Here is a 17,290-nt window from a genome sequence, read left to right on the forward strand (position 1 = left end):
CACACGTTGGTGTTTATGTTTAGAAACTAAAACGGAAGGAAATAATTTGGTAGTCATTAATTATATTTGATGATAAATTATAGCTGTACTTCTCAAAAAGAAAAATTCTGACAGTTTGGGAGCCTTCTAAGGGATCTGTGAAGTCAAAGCTTTCATAATATGAAGTCATTATTATTTGCCTTTTCATCTTCACAGTTGTACAGAGAAGTATTCTAGATGTCATATGATGTGATACTTCAACAGGTTGGAAAGGAGCTAGGAGAATGCAGCTGCCTTCTATTAAATTAAATATTCAAAAGATGTGCAAAATGTAAAAACAAAAGCTACTCACTTTTTTTCTTCTTCTTCTTCTTTTTTTTTTTTTTATATTTAATTCTTTATTTGAAAGGCAGATAGAGAAAGATCTTCCATCCACTGGTTTGTTCCCCAGTGGCCGCAGTGGCTGTGGCTAGGCCAGGCTGGAGCCAGGAGCTTCTTCAAGGTCTCCTACATGGGTGCGGGTACCCAAGCACTTGGGCTATCCCAGGCACATTAGCAGGGAGCTGGACTGGAAGTGGAGCAGAGGGGATAGGAAGGAACCAGTGCCCGTTTGAGATGCTGATGTCGGGTGGTGGCTTAACCCACTATACCACAATGCCCGCCCCTTCACTATTTTTTGGTTATAGAAAGTTCTTGCTCATAAAAATAATAAATCAAAGTAGCAGGCTTAAATGAAATATCTTAGAATTCTTTGTTTTAATTTCAAATATATATGAGAAATATAGTTATGATCTATATAAACAAAATTTCATTGAAGTCCTCTTTGAGTGCAAAGTGGTCCTCTGACCAAAAAAGTGTGAGAATAACTGCATTACAGCATTGTTTAGGTCTGTCCTGTTCAATACAGTAGAAACTAACCATACTTGGCTATTGAGTATTTGAAACATGAGAAACTAAATTTTAAATTTTTTAAATTGCAATTTAAATCTAAAAACTGAAGCAATGGAAAACTTTTTTATGTTGATTATATATAAAGTCACAGTATGTACTGGGTTAAATGAAAGATTAATTTCACCTTTATAGTTTTTAAAATGTGGCTACTGGAAAATTTAAAATTATATTTGGTTTATATTTTTATCTGACAGTTTTACATAGAAAGTAACTTCTTTTTCACTTTTATACCACATAATACAACTATATTGATTAGAAGGTCCCTGAGAAAAAGCTGAAGATGGAGAGTTCCCAGACTTTTACCTTTCTTTTTCATTACATTTGTTGTATTCTTCACTCAGCTGTTTTTATAGCCTCAGGGCATTAGAGGATAGGCTATGGTAAATGAGCTGCAGTATTTGAGTGTAACTTTGTAATATTATTCAGTCCTGTTCCTGGTAGAAGAATACCACTATCATCCAATGAAATGTCTTTTAGTTTTTTTCCATTGCTCTCAAACTAAATTGCTACTAAATTTTATTTTTGACTTGAGAACACAGTTATGAACTGGATCCATTGCCAGCGTTCTCTTATGCAAAGCTGAGAGGTATGCCTCTTGTCAGACTTAATTACCAAGTTTGGTATTTTGTAACAGCTGTTGAGTGAGTCTGGAATAGTCTACCATACGAACACTGGTTGATTAGAAAGATAGAAATGGAACAAGAAGATTTTTACCAATAGTAAATAGAGAGGACATAAGCAAATTTTACTTTTGGCACTGTGATGAAAATTAAAGTAGATTTATTTTGTCAAGAAGGATTGACCAGCAGCAGCAACTTTTAGTGGCAACTATAAAATAACCTGTCAGACTACTTTCTAGCTTCATTGTCTCAAATGAATTGCTTATTTCTTTCCCTCCCATAAATTTTATATACAATTCAAGAAAGATACCAGTAAATCCAAGTTTTAAATAAGAGCTATGGAGTTTTACTTTTCAGTCCTTGCTTGCAGTTTGCTTACTTTGATTGAATAAACTTAAATTCATGCTTATCCTGAAGGATTGTACACAATTTAAAATTTTATTTAATTATTAATTAATCTGAGCAAAACAGCTTTGGAAAGTTTAACAATTTCAGAAACTTCAATAAGAGATTTTTAAAATATCTGTCATCAGAAATAGTTTGCTAACTTCTGTCAGCAGTAGTTAAGAAGAGGTAGTGCTCATACTTAGAAAATGGGTGAAGTAGTTTTGGAAACCTTGCAACCTTGCGTTTGATACATTATTTAAATTGATTTGAGAGTAGGCTTTTAGGTTTTTACATGTGCATAGTGTTATTTGAGTTAGTAAATAAAAGTGATAAGAAGTAAAATTAGTAAACATCAAAAGAGAGAAAGCAGTGCTGTCCTTAACAAGCTGTTGTATTGCAAACTAAATTATTTTACACTTCCACTTAGGTTTTTTATGCTTTCTGAACTATATATTAGTATAGGTTTCATGAAGCCAGAAAATCTATTCATATTTGTATCTCAGTTTTATAGAACAGGGCCTGGCACGTAGTAGATACTCAAGAAACTCTCAAACACCATTTGTTGTTGATTGTATACAGAACTTTAGATCTCCTAGTTGATAACTAGAAAATTTATGCATATTTTATAGTTTCATCCTAAATTTAAAAGTATGAATAAGTGAATTTTAGCAAGCTTGTATACTACTCTGCAAATATACACTTCTGGGGTATAATAATATTGAATTTGGGGGGAATGGCAGACTGAGGTCAGAATTTAAGAGCATGAAAATAAGCTTTTAATACATAATTTCCACAGATAAACTTGACCTGAAATTGTGGTTTTGAAAAATGTACCTCAAAGTGCTTGAGAATTTCAGGCACATAATATGTAACTTTCAGACAAATTTAATTTTTATAATTTAAAACATTTTAAAAATTGATAAAATTATTTTTGCTTTATTATTTCTGAATACTTGAAGAAGTTCTGATGTTAATACGGTAGCGGTTTCAGGGTGTGTCTTAATACAATTACATAAGGAATTAGTTTACCCAGGGTAGTTTATTAATAGCACCAAAGACAACAGCTAAATTACTACAGCGTTAGACTTAAAAGAGAATGGTTCCTGGAATAAACTTTGAAAACCTGAGAATTGGCTTTCTAAGGTTTGTTAGTATGTGTGAGTATTGTAGGGAGGCACTTTGGAAAAAAAAATACTTGAGAATGGTAGCACATTTTACTCTTTAATATTAAGTTTCTTGAAGTTGAACTAGAAACACTGATTGAATTCTTTGCTTCGGAGAAGCAGCAGATAAGAGTAAGCAGGGTCACCTAAAGATAGATTTACTTAGAGGTTTGGCTGCCTCTCTGGAACCATTTAGCTTTGAGAAGATTTCCATAAATGGAAAGAGCAACTGGAGAGACCCAGTACCTTGGTTGAGAGTGTGGATGATGTGCAACAGGTGGTAAAACAGTCCCTGGATTTGTAAAATAAATGCTCTCCAAATGACTGATGTTTAAGGCTGAAGCTTTAGCGATTGGTGAATTTTGAAACTAAATGGATCCCTTCATCTCCCCAATTAAAAATTTCCTGGAAACAGTTGAAAGATTGATATCTTCAGTGTGTAGAGCTTAAGCATTTGTAATAGAATTTTGTGAAATTTTGTAAACATTTAGTTCCAGCTTGAGAAAAATATATCAAATTAGAAGCCTCTAAGTTCATTTTTCAGAACCCTGTTACCAAATAAACTGTCCAATATTTTTAAGTCAGAATGTGAATTTAATACATTTGTTAAATAGTAGCTTTGTGAATTGCCAGTTTTCCTGTAAGGTCAGTGGGTTGCCCTTAATTTAGTACATAAAATAAATACTTGTATGTCTACTATATTCTATATTAGGAACTACAACAGACTTAAAGATGAGTTCAGATAGTCCCCTGACTTCAGGAAGCTTAATCTCATAGGAGTGATAAATTATCACCATTTATTGAGTTCTTATTTATATACCAGGCACTGTACTAAGTTTTTTATGGAAATGACTTCATTTAATTCTTATACCTATTTGAGATAAGTAATACTTCTGTGTTGTGAAAAAAGAAATGGAGGTTTAAGAGTTTATGTTGCTTGCCTAGGTTAACAAATAAGTGGCAGAGACTAGAACCCAACCTGTTGGATTTTGTTAAGCTCAAATAACTCACTGCTGTACCCTTTAACGTTTCACAAGCAACTAAATCAGCAAAGCATAAAGGAGGTTGTAGAAGAGAGAGTCAAAATGTGGTGGAATCAGAAAAGCTTTCATGGGGGAAAAAAGAAGCTTGAAAAAAAATTCTTAGGTAAAACCCAAGAAGGTTCTGGAGAGCAAGGTTATTGTGAAAAAAAAAAGTGCTCTGATACTAGAGTGGTACATGTTCTTACGGTTCATGAAGCAGCCCTGCCTAGTGTGTGTTTCTTTACTGGGGTGTCGGAAAGAATCAAACTAATTCTTTGAGATAACTGAGAAATATGATGTGTTTCTGACTGATTCTGCTAGGTAACTTGTGGCTTTAATGGCAGGACAGCAGAATACGTGATTGACTTCACAGAAATGTTAATCTGCAACCATCCTCTCCCTGCCCGGCCCCCATGCTTCCACCCAATTAGTTTTGGCCTAAAATTGATGCAGAGTTCAAATTTCAAGGGTCTCTCTCTTTGTTTTCTTTTGGATAAGATTCAGAAACTGCCTCATTGGTTGCTTTATAATCACATTGTGCAAAGTGTAGCTTATTTTGGTTTGCGAATTATTTCTTTAAATAATTTATAAAGATTAATATTTATCAGGCTTCTGTAGAGCTATTTGCATGGAACTTAAGTTATATTTGTTTCTTAAACAGTGATGTACTTTAGTTCAGTAATGTATCTAATGCATTTTTAATTGAGAGTTTGTTTTTCCCCCAGTGGAAGCATCAGTTCATAGCAGCAATGCACACTGTACAGATAAGACAATTGAAGCTGCTGAAGCCCTGCTTCATATGGAATCTCCTACCTGCTTGAGAGATTCAAGAAGTCCTGGTATGTAAACTCTTCGTTTTTATATTAAATTACGTCATGTTACTTTACATAGCTAGAACGAAGTTGTTTGTTTGTTTTAAAGATTTATTTATTTAAATGTCAGAGTTAGAGAGAGATAGAGAGACAGATCTTGCATCCGTTGGTTCACTCCCCAGATGGCTGCAACAGCTGGGACTGGGCCAGGCTGAAGTCAGGAGCTTCATCCAGGTCTCTGAAGTGGGTGGCAGGGTTCCAAGCACTTGGGCCATTTTCTATTGCTATTCTCAGGCCACTAGCAGGGAGCTGAATCTGTAGTGGAACAGCTGGGACTCAAACCAATGCCCTTATGGGATACTGGCATGACAGGTGGTGGCTTTACCTACTATGCCACAATGCCTGCCCTGTGTTCTTTTTCTAAATGCAGGGAAATTGTTGGAATTTTCAAAGGTCGATCTTACATGAATACCTGAATGCAGAGATTCATCTTTATTTGTTGTCAGGGTCCTAAAACCTTAAATAATGTTAAGTATTTAACTTTTATAATAAGTGATACAGAACAACAGAACATGCCCACTATACACAGACAGATGTTTATTAAATAGATATTTATGCCATCATGTCTGTTTCCCCAACTCTGCGTAAATTATAAGCCTTTGTAGTCCTTAAGAAATAGCAGGTTGGGGCAGTTGCCTCCTATGGCCACTCTCAATCTTTATTAAATGATAGGAAGTAATTCCAGGGAACCATTGGCAGTAGAGAAATGCAGGAACATGTATCATTTTCTTTTTATTTATTTATTTATTTTTTGACAAGCAGAGTTAGAGAGAGAGAGAAAGGTCTTCCTTCTGCTGGTTCACCCCCTAAATGGCTGCTACGGCCAATCTGAAGCCAGGAGCCAGGTGCTTCCTCCTGGTCTCCCATGCAGGTGCAGGGCCCAAGCACTTGGGCCATTCTCCACTGCCTTCCCAGGCCACAGCAGAGAGCTGGACTGGAAGAGGAGCAACCAGGACAGAATCTGGCTCCCCAACCGGGACTAGAACCCGGGGTGCTGGCGCCACAGGCTGAGGATTAGCCAAGTGAGCTGCAGCGCCGGCTGAACATGTATCATTTTCTTTGTAACCCTTTCAGCCTACAAATTATCCTTTTCTTTTGATTCCTTTTTTCTTCAGGACTGACTTTGATAGTCATATTTTACTAATTTTGATTTTTTAAAAAGATTTATTAACTTATTCCAAGAGCAGAGTGACAGAGAGAGAGAGAGAGGGTGCGATCATTTATCCTCTGGTCCACTCACTCCTGAAATGGCTGCAATAGCCAGGTATGAGCCCATTCAAAGTCAGGATCCAGGAACTTCATCTGGATCTCTTATGTCAAGGGGAAGGACTCAAGAACTTGGGCCATCTTCTGCCTTCCTGGGTGGGTGTGTTAGCAGGAAGCTGGATCAGAAGTGGAACAGGTAGGACTTCAATCAGTGCTCCAGTATGGGATGTTGATATTGCAGGCAATGGCTTAGCCTGCTGTGCTACAACACTGGCCCCTAGAATAGAATTACTGTATGCAATAGGATGCCAGATAGAATCTTTTTTTTTTTTTTTTTTAAATTTCCATCTATTTCAAAGGTAGAGTGAGAGAGCCAGAGCAGAGATTTTCTTTTTTCTTTTTTCGGACAGGCAGAGTGGACAGTGAGAGAGAGAGAGAGAGAGAGAGACAGAGAGAAAGGTCTTCCTTTACCATTGGTTCACCCTCCAATGGCCGCTGCGGCCGGCGCACCGCGCTGATCCGAAGGCAAGAGCCAGGTGCTTCTCCTGGTCTCCCATGGAGTGCAGGGCCCAAGCACTTGGGCCATCCTCCATTGCACTCCCGGGCCACAGCAGAGAGCTGGACTGGAAGAGGAACAACCAGGACAGAACCCGGTGCCCTGACCGGGACTAGAACCAGGGGTACTAGCGCCGCAGGCGGAGGATTAGCCTATTGAGCCACGGCGCTGGCCCAGATAGAATCTTTCAGTTATCACAGATATCATAACTGTTCCATTAAATAGAATTTTATATACAGAAATAGTGTTCATTGGTCTCTCTGGTCTGTGAAATAATAATGATAGATAGAAGGAAGGAAAGTAATTACTAAAAACTATTATACTCATTATGTTCCAGTGTTTTCTCAACTGTGAAAATAATTCAGTTCCTCTATGAGTTTAAAAGTATCTAAAAGTATGAAGAAAGGGGTGGTGATTATTCAAGATTTTCACCATACCCAGAGATTACATTTCTTTTAAGTTAACTTTCTTTATGTTTATTTTCTGTGTACTAAATTCATGTGAGTATTGAACCTTCAGCAAATTAACTTCTTTGGTATTATGCTGTTACATTGATTTGATTAATTAATAAAACTCTTCTAAATATTGAACTGTCCCCATTAGATATATTAGTAGGGGTGGGAAATTTTAATTTTTTAACTTTTTTTTATAGTGGAAGTGTTTGTCCCTCCTTGTGTATCAACTCCAGAATTTATCCATGCTGCTATGAGACCCGATGTCATTACAGAAACTGTAGTGGAGGTGTCGACTGAAGATTCTGAACCGATGGATACCTCTCCTATTCCTACATCACCAGATAGCCATGAACCAATGAAAAAGAAAAAAGGTAGTGTATCAGTTTCAGAGAAAGCAGACAAATTTTTTTCTAGTATCTTATGTCCCATCCAAGGATATAGAAAATAGTAATTTGTATATGCTGTAGACTTAAGATCAATGTTATCTTAAAAAAAAAAAAAAAAAGATTTATTTGAAAGGCAGAGTTACACACACACACACACACATAAGATATCTTCTATTCGCTAGTTCACTGCTCAAGAGCTTCTTCCTGGTCTCTCACCTGGGTGCAGGGGCCCAAGCACTTCTGCTACTTTCCCGGGTACATTAGTAGGGAGCTGGATCGATGTGGAGCAGCTCGGACTTGAACCAGCACCCGTATGGGATGATGGCTATGCAGGTCGTGGCTTATGCTCTACAACACAGCACCAGCCCAAATCAATGTTATCTTAACTAGATGTTCTCAAAAAGAATCAGTAAATTGATTTTACATTTTAACATATTCTCACCATTAAAAGGAGTTAATGTTTAAGCTCCCAATGTACTTACATGAAAATGAAATTTTAACAGGTATTGGACACACAAAAGGAAAATCAAGAGACTCCTGCACATTCAAAAAAAAGAAGTCATTTATTTTCTTGATTTCTCAGTCTTATCCTCTCTTTTGTAGACTTTTTTTTTTTTTTTTTTTTTTTTAAACAGGCAGAGAGTGGACAGTGAGAGAGAGAGACAGAGAGAAAGGCCTTCCTTTGCCGTTGGTTCGCCTTCCAGTGGCCGCTGCCGCGGCCGGTGCACCGCGCTGATCCGAAGGCAAGAGCCAGGTGCTTCTCCTGGTCTCCCATGGGGTGCAGGGCCCAAGGACTTGGGCCATCCTCCACTGCACTCCCGGGCCACAGCAGAGAGCTGGCCTGGAAGAGGGGCAACCAGGACAGAATCAAGTGCCCCGACCGGGACTAGAACCTGGTGTGCTGGCGCCGCTAGGCGGAGGATTAGCCTATTGACCTGCGGCGCCGGCCTTTTTGTGGACATTTTTGAAAAGGCCAGGAGTGGGCGTTTAAGCCAGTGCTTAAGTTGCCTGTGTCCCCCTTTGGCGGATATGGGTTTGATTCCCAGCCCAAGCTCCTGACTCCAGTTTCTTACACTGCAGATCCTGGGAGGCTAGAGTGATGGCTTAAGGAATTGGCTTCCTGCCATTCAAGGACTGAATTCCCAGCTTTGGCCCTGGGCCCCGGACCTACTTGTTTTGGCCATTTGGGGAGTGAACCAGTGATGGGGGGCTCAATCTGTCTTTCCCTCTGTCTCTGTGTCTTTTGACTTTCAAATAAATAAAAAAAAAATTTTTTTTAAAAAGAAAAAAGCCTAGTACTGTTGTCTTCTTGAATACCTGTTCTTTAAAACAGTGCTAGTAGACACTTGTACTTGGCAATAAACTTGCCAGTGAATAAAGAGCATTTCCACTTAACTGTTTGATGCCTGCTGAAACATCTGCTCACCTGATCCTAATGAGTAAAACATAAAGATCCAACATATCTCCAACATCACAAGGAAATGGACAAGTAAGTGGTCCTTTCCTGTTCAAATCAAAGGAAAAATTTGAAAGAAGTGAAATTTTAAAATGAGTACTCATTTAATTCTGCTTTATTCTCTATCTCTCTCTTCATATTTTAGAGTTGGGGAAAAAACTATAGCAGCAGCAACAAAGGGAAAAGCATGTTAGAACAAATGGTATTGTCTTCCCATTCATTAAACATAGTGTTTCATATTGCAGTAATGTGCACTGTCATGTGCTTACTGCTTTATAATCGACAATGAAGAAGAATAAGAGACTGCATTATTTATGTTTTTGTGGTGAAAGTATATTTAGGACATACGAATTTAAATAGGCTTTTTTTTTTTTTTTTTTTTTTTTTAGATTTATGTATTTATTTGAAAGGCAGAGTTAGAGCGAGAGAGAAACAGATCTTCATCTGTTGATTCACTCCCCATATGACCATAATGGCTGGGGCTGGGGCAGGCTGAAGCCAGGAGCCTGGAACTCCATCCAGGTCTCCCAGGTGTGTGGCAGGGGTCCAAACACTTGGGCCCTCTTCCTCTCCTTTCCCTGGCACATTAGCAGGGGGCTAGATCTGAAGTGGAGTAGCCGGGACTCTACTGGTGTTCATAGAGAATTCTGGGGTTGCAGGTGGAGGCCTAACCTGCTGCACCACTAGACTTTTTTTTTTTTTTAAAGCCAGAGCTGCCTTTTTATTTCTAGAGCCTTAAATTATACTAACGAGCATTTTGAGTCTCTAAGAGAAGATAACCATTCACTGTTCTCAAAGTAGTTTGGCTATTTTCCTCTTTCCTGCCCAGGGACATCCCATTTCTCCACGGTTTTGGAAATGCTGTTTTACAAAACAAGAAGCTTTTAGGGGCAAACCTTTCATTTAAGTTGGATCTTTGAGTGAATTTAGGGAGTGGTGAAAATACTAGTCTTTTATTGATTCATACATACAAGTATTACTTAAATTGGATTACTAAGCTCTATTGTAACAAGGAGACTAATGAATTTTGTTTTAATATTTGCCAGAGCAGATTTCTTAATCAGAATTACCGAGCCAAATCTTAAGGCATTTTGATTTAGTTACGCACTTTGATTTAGTTCTTTTTTTTTTTTTTTTTAAGATTTACTTACCTATTCAAAAGGCAGATTTAGAGAGAGAGAAAAAGATCTTCCATCTGCTAGTTTACTCCCCAAATGGCCACAATAACTGGGGCTGGGCCAGGCTGAAACTAAGAGCTTCATCCAGGTCTCCCATGAGGGCAGGGGCCTAGTTAATTGGGCCATCTTCAGCTGCTGTCCCAGGTGCATTAGCAGGGAGCTGGATGGGAAGTGGAGACTTGAGCTGCACTCATTCTGGCTCCTCATTTAATTCTTTATATACTTAATTTAAATAATTCTTGCCAGTGAAGAAGAAAGTGACATCAGTAATTCGAGATGCACAACAGTTGTCAATACACTTAATCTGAGAGTTTACTTGAATATTTCCATTGTATTTCTGTTTCTAACAAAAAATACTGGCATTTGCTACATGAATGTAAAAGGATAGCAAATTGAGGCTCTAGTCATGTAAATAATAGGTTTTTAGAACGTTATTTACCATATGTATTGAGATTACTACTAGCCAACTTCTGTAATCTGAAATTGTATAAGTCTTCCTAATGTGCATTGAGTATTTTGGTCAACATATTAATTAGTGTGTTTAGCACTGAGTCTGCTAATCATGCTTATATTTTTCTGTTTTTAATGTATGGTGTCAATATCTTCTTTTTCAGTTGGCCGTAAACCCAAGACCCAGCAATCACCAATTTCAAATGGGTCTCCTGAGTTAGGCATCAAGAAAAAACCCAGAGAAGGAAAAGGTAATTTGGGGAGGGTTATTTTGGAAGTGAGGTATTTTTTTTTCCCAGTGAGGTGACATTTTTGCACTTGAAAGAAAATGCTTTCTTATACATGCAGATGGGAGCACTGTGTCTAATAGTACTTAATCAGGGGTGGGTTAGCTACACCACCTGGGGAGCTTTTTGAAAATAATTTCAGGGAAAAATGGAATTGAAAAATAAGTTTATTTTGGTGCAAAAACTTTTTGAAATCTAAATACATATTTTCCATGAACTTTTTGTAGTCTTCTGTTTGTCTCTGCCTGGTTCCTACCCTACGCAGATTCTGTGGCCATACCTATACAAAGGAGGATGTAGAGGAGCGTGCAGTTGCATTTGAAAAGGTCCTGAAGACCATCTGATGATCCTTCTTAAAAGCTGTTGTTAGGGGATCTGTGCAAAAGTAATAGAACTCTATAGAGCCACTTAAAATGGAAAAGTTATTACTAAGGCTTGTTTCTGATAGATAATTTCTTAACTGGTTAGAAGTACTGCAAGAATTTAAGGCAAGTGGAATTTAATTTTCTAGTTATCAAATTCCAGTCTTGCTGGTTATGAGTCAGGACAAAACTTAATCACATTTTTACTTTAGAATTTGTATATCATCATTGAAAAAGGAAAGCGGTAATAAGCCTCCCCAACTGTGAGTTTGGTTTATTGGGTATGATAATTTCAAATTACATTTTAATAGTGCCTTAAATTCTGTCCTGATAACCAAAAATTTATAATGTTCATGAATAAATGTTTTTAGATCAGTATTCAAGAAATTTTGCACTTTAGCAGGTGGTTTGACATATAATTTTAAATAATTAAAATCCAATTAAAAAATTAACTTTCTAGTAATCTTGGGCTTGGTGTTTAGTTAGACACATAAAAAAACCACAGTTATAAGGCCGGCGCCATGGCTCAATAGGCTAATCCTCTCCACCTGTGGCGCTGGCACACCGGGGTTCTAGTCCCGGTCGGGGCGCTGGATTCTGTCCTGGTTACTCCTCTTCCAGGCCAGCTCTCTACTGTGGCCTGGGAGTGCAGTGGAGGATGGCCCAAGTCCTTGGGCCCTGTACCCGCATGGGAGACCAGGAGAAGCACCTGGCTCCTGGCTTCGGATCAGCGCGATGTGCCGGCCACAGCGCGCTGGCCACAGCGGCCATTGGAGGGTGAACCAACGGTAAAGGAAGACCTTTCTCTCTGTCTCTCTCTCTCTCACTGTCCACTCTGCCTGTCAAAAAAAAAAAATAAATAAATAAATAAAAAAAATTTATTTATTTAAAGTAGCATGTTGTAATACGAAAAGTTAACTACAGTCAAATCTAGGCTCAAAAATCCCAGCCAGAGTTTCTTCTTTTGCAAAATTATATTGTTAACATGTATTGTAGGAATATGCCTTACCTGATAAAGAAAATTTCCCTTTCTGAATCCTGTTGGCTTTAAAAACCAATATTTTAACTTAGGGGTGGGAGCTTGGTGAATATCTTTTTTTTTAAGATTTATTTATTTACTTGAAAGAGTTACACAGAGAAAGAAGGAGAGGCAAAGAGAGAAAGGTCTTCTATCTGCTGGGTCCCTCTCCAGTTGGCCACAATGGCCAGAGCTGGGCTGATCTGAAGCCAGGAGCTTCTTCCAGATCTCCCATGTGGGTGCAGGGGCCCAAGGACTTGGGCCATCTTCCACTGCTTTCCCAGGGCATGGCAGAGAGCTGGATTGGAAGTGGAGCAGCCGGGACTCGAACTGGTGTCTATGGGATGCCGGCACTGTAGGCGGTGGCTTTACCCGCCATGCCATAGCGTCATCCCCTCTTGGTGAATATTTTAAAGACAGCCAATTGGCGGCCAATTGGAGAGTGAACCATCAGATGGAAGACCTCTCTCTCTTCCTCTCCTCTCTCTGTATAACTCTGGCTTTCAAATAAATACATAACATTAAAAAAAAAAAAAAAAAAAGCCCTGGCCTAAAGCACCGGCATCCCATATGGGTGCCGATTCTAGTCCTGGCTGCTCTTCTGATCCAGCTGTCTGCTATGGCCTGGGAAAGCAGTAGAAGATGGCCCAAGTCTGTGGGAGATCTAGAGGAACCTCCTGGCTTCGGGCCATCTGGGGAGTGAACCAGCAGATGGAAGACCCTTCTCTCTCTGTCTCTACTTCTCTCTGTACTCTTTTAAATAAATAAAATAAATTTTTATTAAAAAAAATTAAATATCCTAGCTACATATTTTGATATAGTTAAAAATTATGCATGGTTCAATAGTTCTTAGTAGCAATGATATAATAAGGCTTCAGAGATAGAAATGTAATATTGTGAAGTTGAAGGTCATTCAATTCTTACTGGGATTAATTATGAGTTACTGAATTCACTGAATATTTCAAAAATATATATTCATTTGAAAGGCTGAGAAATAGATTTCCCACCCACTAGTTCATTCCCCAAATGCCTGCAAGAGCCCAGGCAAGGCCAGGCTGAAGCCAGGACCCAGGAATTCAATCTGAATCAACCAGTGCCCATGTGCGTGGTAGGGATCCAATACTTGAGCTATCACTTGATGCCTCCTAAGGTGCATGTTAGCAGGAAGCTGGAATCAAAAGCAGAGCAGCGGGGCCAGCACTGTGGCATAGTAGGTTAAGCCCTGCCTATGGTGCTAGCATCCCATATGGGAGCTGGTTGAAGTCCTGGCTGCTCCACTTCCAATCCAGCTCCCTGCTAATGGCCTGGAAAGGGCAGTGGAGGATGACTCTACTGCTTGGGCCCCTGGACCCATGTAGGAAACCTGGAAGAAGCTCCTGGCTCCTGGCTTCAGATCCACCATTTGGGGAGTGAACCAGCAGATAGAAGACCTCTCTGTTCCTCTCTGTCTCTGTAGTTCTGCCTCTCAAATAAATAAATAAATCTTTAAAAAAAAAAAAAAAAGCCAAACAGAGCAGGAATTTGAACTACAGGAATTTGCCTGCCCTGATGTTCTTAAATTGTAACTGACAGCCAGAATGAAAACAGCGCCAAATGAAGAGCATCAGTTGAAGGTGGCAAGGTAGTAGTGGTTTGGTTTGGAAATTATTTATTTATTTATATATTTGAGACGTAGAGCTATAGACAGATAGAGGGAGAGACAGAGAGAAAGGTCTTCCATCTGCTGGTTTACTCCCCAAATGGCCGCAATAGCCAGAGCTAGGCTGATCTGTAGCCAGGAGCTAGGAGCTTCTTCTGGGTCTCCCACATGGGTGCAGGGGCCTAAGCATTTGCTTTTCCAGGCCACAGGCAAAGAGGTGGTTGAAAAGAGGAGCAGACGGGACATGAACCAGCAACTATGTGGGATGCGGGCATTGTGGGTGGAGGCTTAACCTATGCCACAGCGCTGGCCCCAGTTAGGAAATTTCATAGGCATAGATGTTCTTCCATGTAGTCTGTAGCTTGCATCTGAATTTAAGGATGATAAAGGCACAGAGGGTGGGAATCTGGCAGCTCACTGGTAGTGTAAATAATCCTACCTTTTCCTTCTCAGGATTCTTTTTGTTCTCTCTTTGAGAACTTGTTTTCTGGAAAAAAAAAATTTATTTATTTATTTTAATTTAAAACATGGAGACATGGAAAGAGACAGACAAAGATCTTCCAACAGCTGTTTTTCTTCCCAAATGGCTGCAGTGACCTGGAGGCTATGAAGGGCATAAAAGAAAAAATACATTAAAAAATCTTGGTATTATGACCACTGCCCACTGCCTGCTCTCTTCCAAAGGAAAGAGTGGTCCTTTTCCCCCTGTTTACTGGATCATATTCATTCCTTTTATGTAGACCTTGGCCTTCAACACTTGATGTCTTACCGATATATTTTCATTCCTGAAATCCCCCAGACATTATTTTCTGTCTTTTATTTGGAATAGAGTTTTGCATTGCCTTATGATATGTCTTGTTTCAAACTGTTATTTATTGTTGTTTAACTTGTTAACCTACTCTTTCCAACTAAATAATAAATTCCTTGAGGCAGAGACCAGGTTTTAAATTTCTCTTTGTGTTTTTATAGTATAAGACACATACATAGCATAGTATGTGATGAATAAATATTTTATTGTAATATTTCCTCATTTACAAATTTTGCTAATAGTGTGATCCAAAACTAATATTGTAGTTAACAGTGATAAGTACTGGACTAGTTTAAGGAATGGCCAAAGTACTTTTTAGTGTTTTCTCTCTTTTACAAGATGTATTATTTATTTATATGAAAGACACATCTTTCATCCCCAAATGATGACCATAACGGTCCGGGCTGGAGCCAGGAGCTGAGAACACCATCTGGGTCTCTCTTGTGGGTAGCGCATGTCCAAGCGTTCAGGCCATCCTCTACTGCCTTCCTAGGCACATTAGCAGGGAGCTGGATTGGAAGCGGAGCAGGTGGGGACTAAACCAGCCCTCTTACTGGGATGCTGGCATTGCAGGCATTGGCTGAACCTGCTACACCATGACAATGGCCTCAGGAATACCATCTTTTAAAACTAGTAGCAAGTTTATATAGGATTTTTATGTTATAATGAAAGATACTTTATTTGCTTTTAGTGATATAATAATGCTAAAAGATTGTTCTTGCTTTATTTTTAAAGGAAACACAACCTATTTGTGGGAGTTTCTTTTAGATCTACTTCAAGATAAAAATACTTGTCCCCGGTATATTAAGTGGACTCAGAGAGAAAAAGGCATATTCAAGCTTGTGGATTCAAAGGCTGTCTCTAAGCTTTGGGGAAAGCATAAGAACAAGCCAGACATGAACTATGAGACTATGGGACGAGCTTTGAGGTAAGAACACAAATTAGTCTTCAAACAAAATTGTTCAAATATTTTAGTATTCAACAAATTTATACTACCTGTTAGCTGTTTTATTTATTCTAAAAATTTTATTTATGTGTAAGGCAGTGTGACAGAGAGAAAAAATAGAGAGTGAAAGAGATCCTCCGACTACTAGCTCACTTCCCTGATACCTGCAATAGCCAATGCTGGGTGGTACTGGGCCATACAGGCCAAAGCCAGGAGCTAGGAACTTAGCCTGCCTGAGTCTCCCTTGTCAGTGACAGGGATCCAAGTTCTTGAGCCATGACCTACTGCCTCCAGGACGTGGATTAGCAGGAAGCTGGAATCAATAGTGGAGCCAGGGCTTGAGTGTAGGCATTCTGATGTGGGATGCCGCTGTCTCAGGCTGCATGAACCCTCAATTACTGTGCCAAATACCCATCCTAGCTATTGAAGGAGAAATTAAAAATTGCTTATTATAGCTTCGGAGTATTCTAGAGGAGTTTCTTAGCTTTGGAAGAAGATGGGGAGAGAGGAGGTAGTCTGCATGCATGAAAATTCAACATTGCAAAAAAATGCTTTTGTTTTTATAACTACTACTTAATAGAAATTAAGTTTGTAGTTATTTAAAAAAATTAAACATAAAGTAAGTTTCCAAAGGTAATTTGCTTTTTTAGTTCCTTCAGATTTGTTATAAATGGATTCATTTTGATAAGAAAATTTCCCATAAGTTAGTTTGAGAAACTTAACAAAACTCTCATTTTAATGTATATTGCTTCTTCAAATCATGGTGTTTATAAATGGACACATAGTTTTATATGTGTTCACAGAGCTCAAAAATTGATCTCTACTTAGTGTGGCTTAGATAATTTGTGCACAGAACATCATTGATTTTATAACCTACTTAGAATTTCTACCAGTATTAGTGAAATATTCTGTGTTTAGGTTAGATTACTTCCTTGGAGAATGCACTTCTAGTTACTTTGTCAATATCAAGGTTAAAGGACCTAGAGTACCACATCCCACCTTCATTCCTAGTCCATACCTGTAGCCTTTTGAGCGGACCAGGCAGTAAGAGCTCCTTCTTTCTCATCTCTTACAGGAATAAGTGAATGTTTCTACATTCCACATGAGGTGGGTGGTGTTTGTTTTTTGGAAAAAAATTTAAGTAATACACTTGATTCATTTAGTACTTTGTCCCTGTACAGATACTACTACCAAAGGGGAATTCTTGCAAAGGTGGAAGGACAGAGGCTTGTGTATCAGTTCAAGGATATGCCCAAAAACATAGTGGTCATAGATGATGACAAAAGTGAGACCTGTAATGAAGATTTAGCAGCAGCTGCTGATGAAAAATCATTGGAACGAGTGTCGCTGTCTGCAGAAAGTCTCCTGAAAGCAGCAACTTCTGTTCGTGGCGGGAAAAACTCATCTCCTATCAACTGCTCCAGAGCAGAGAAGGGTGTAGCTAGAGTTGTGAATATCACTTCCCCGGGCCACGATGCTTCATCTCGGTCTCCTACTACCACCACGTCTGTATCTGCAGCGGCGGCTCCAAGGTAAGTGAGGCACACTA

At 38.9% G+C, this 17,290-nt stretch overlaps 1 protein-coding gene across 12 annotated transcripts in view; it reads left to right on the forward strand.

The window, feature by feature from the left end:
* ELF2 (E74 like ETS transcription factor 2) overlaps window positions 1–17,290 on the forward strand; it is a 113,996-nt gene that overhangs the window by 94,995 nt on the left and 1,711 nt on the right. For 9 of the 12 annotated variants that reach the window (XM_062199596.1, XM_062199603.1, XM_062199607.1 and 6 more), the window contains 5 exons: window positions 4,848–4,961; window positions 7,409–7,582; window positions 10,846–10,932; window positions 15,531–15,723; window positions 16,923–17,273. In XM_062199596.1, coding sequence (XP_062055580.1) covers window positions 4,848–4,961; window positions 7,409–7,582; window positions 10,846–10,932; window positions 15,531–15,723; window positions 16,923–17,273 — 919 coding nt within the window. The remainder of the gene's footprint in view (window positions 1–4,847; window positions 4,962–7,408; window positions 7,583–10,845; window positions 10,933–15,530; window positions 15,724–16,922; window positions 17,274–17,290) is intronic. The other 3 variants (XM_062199599.1, XM_062199602.1, XM_062199600.1) reach the window with 2 other exon arrangements.

The sequence above is a fragment of the Lepus europaeus genome, chromosome 8 (assembly GCF_033115175.1).
Source record: "Lepus europaeus isolate LE1 chromosome 8, mLepTim1.pri, whole genome shotgun sequence".
In the NCBI taxonomy this organism is placed as follows: Eukaryota; Metazoa; Chordata; class Mammalia; order Lagomorpha; family Leporidae; genus Lepus; species Lepus europaeus.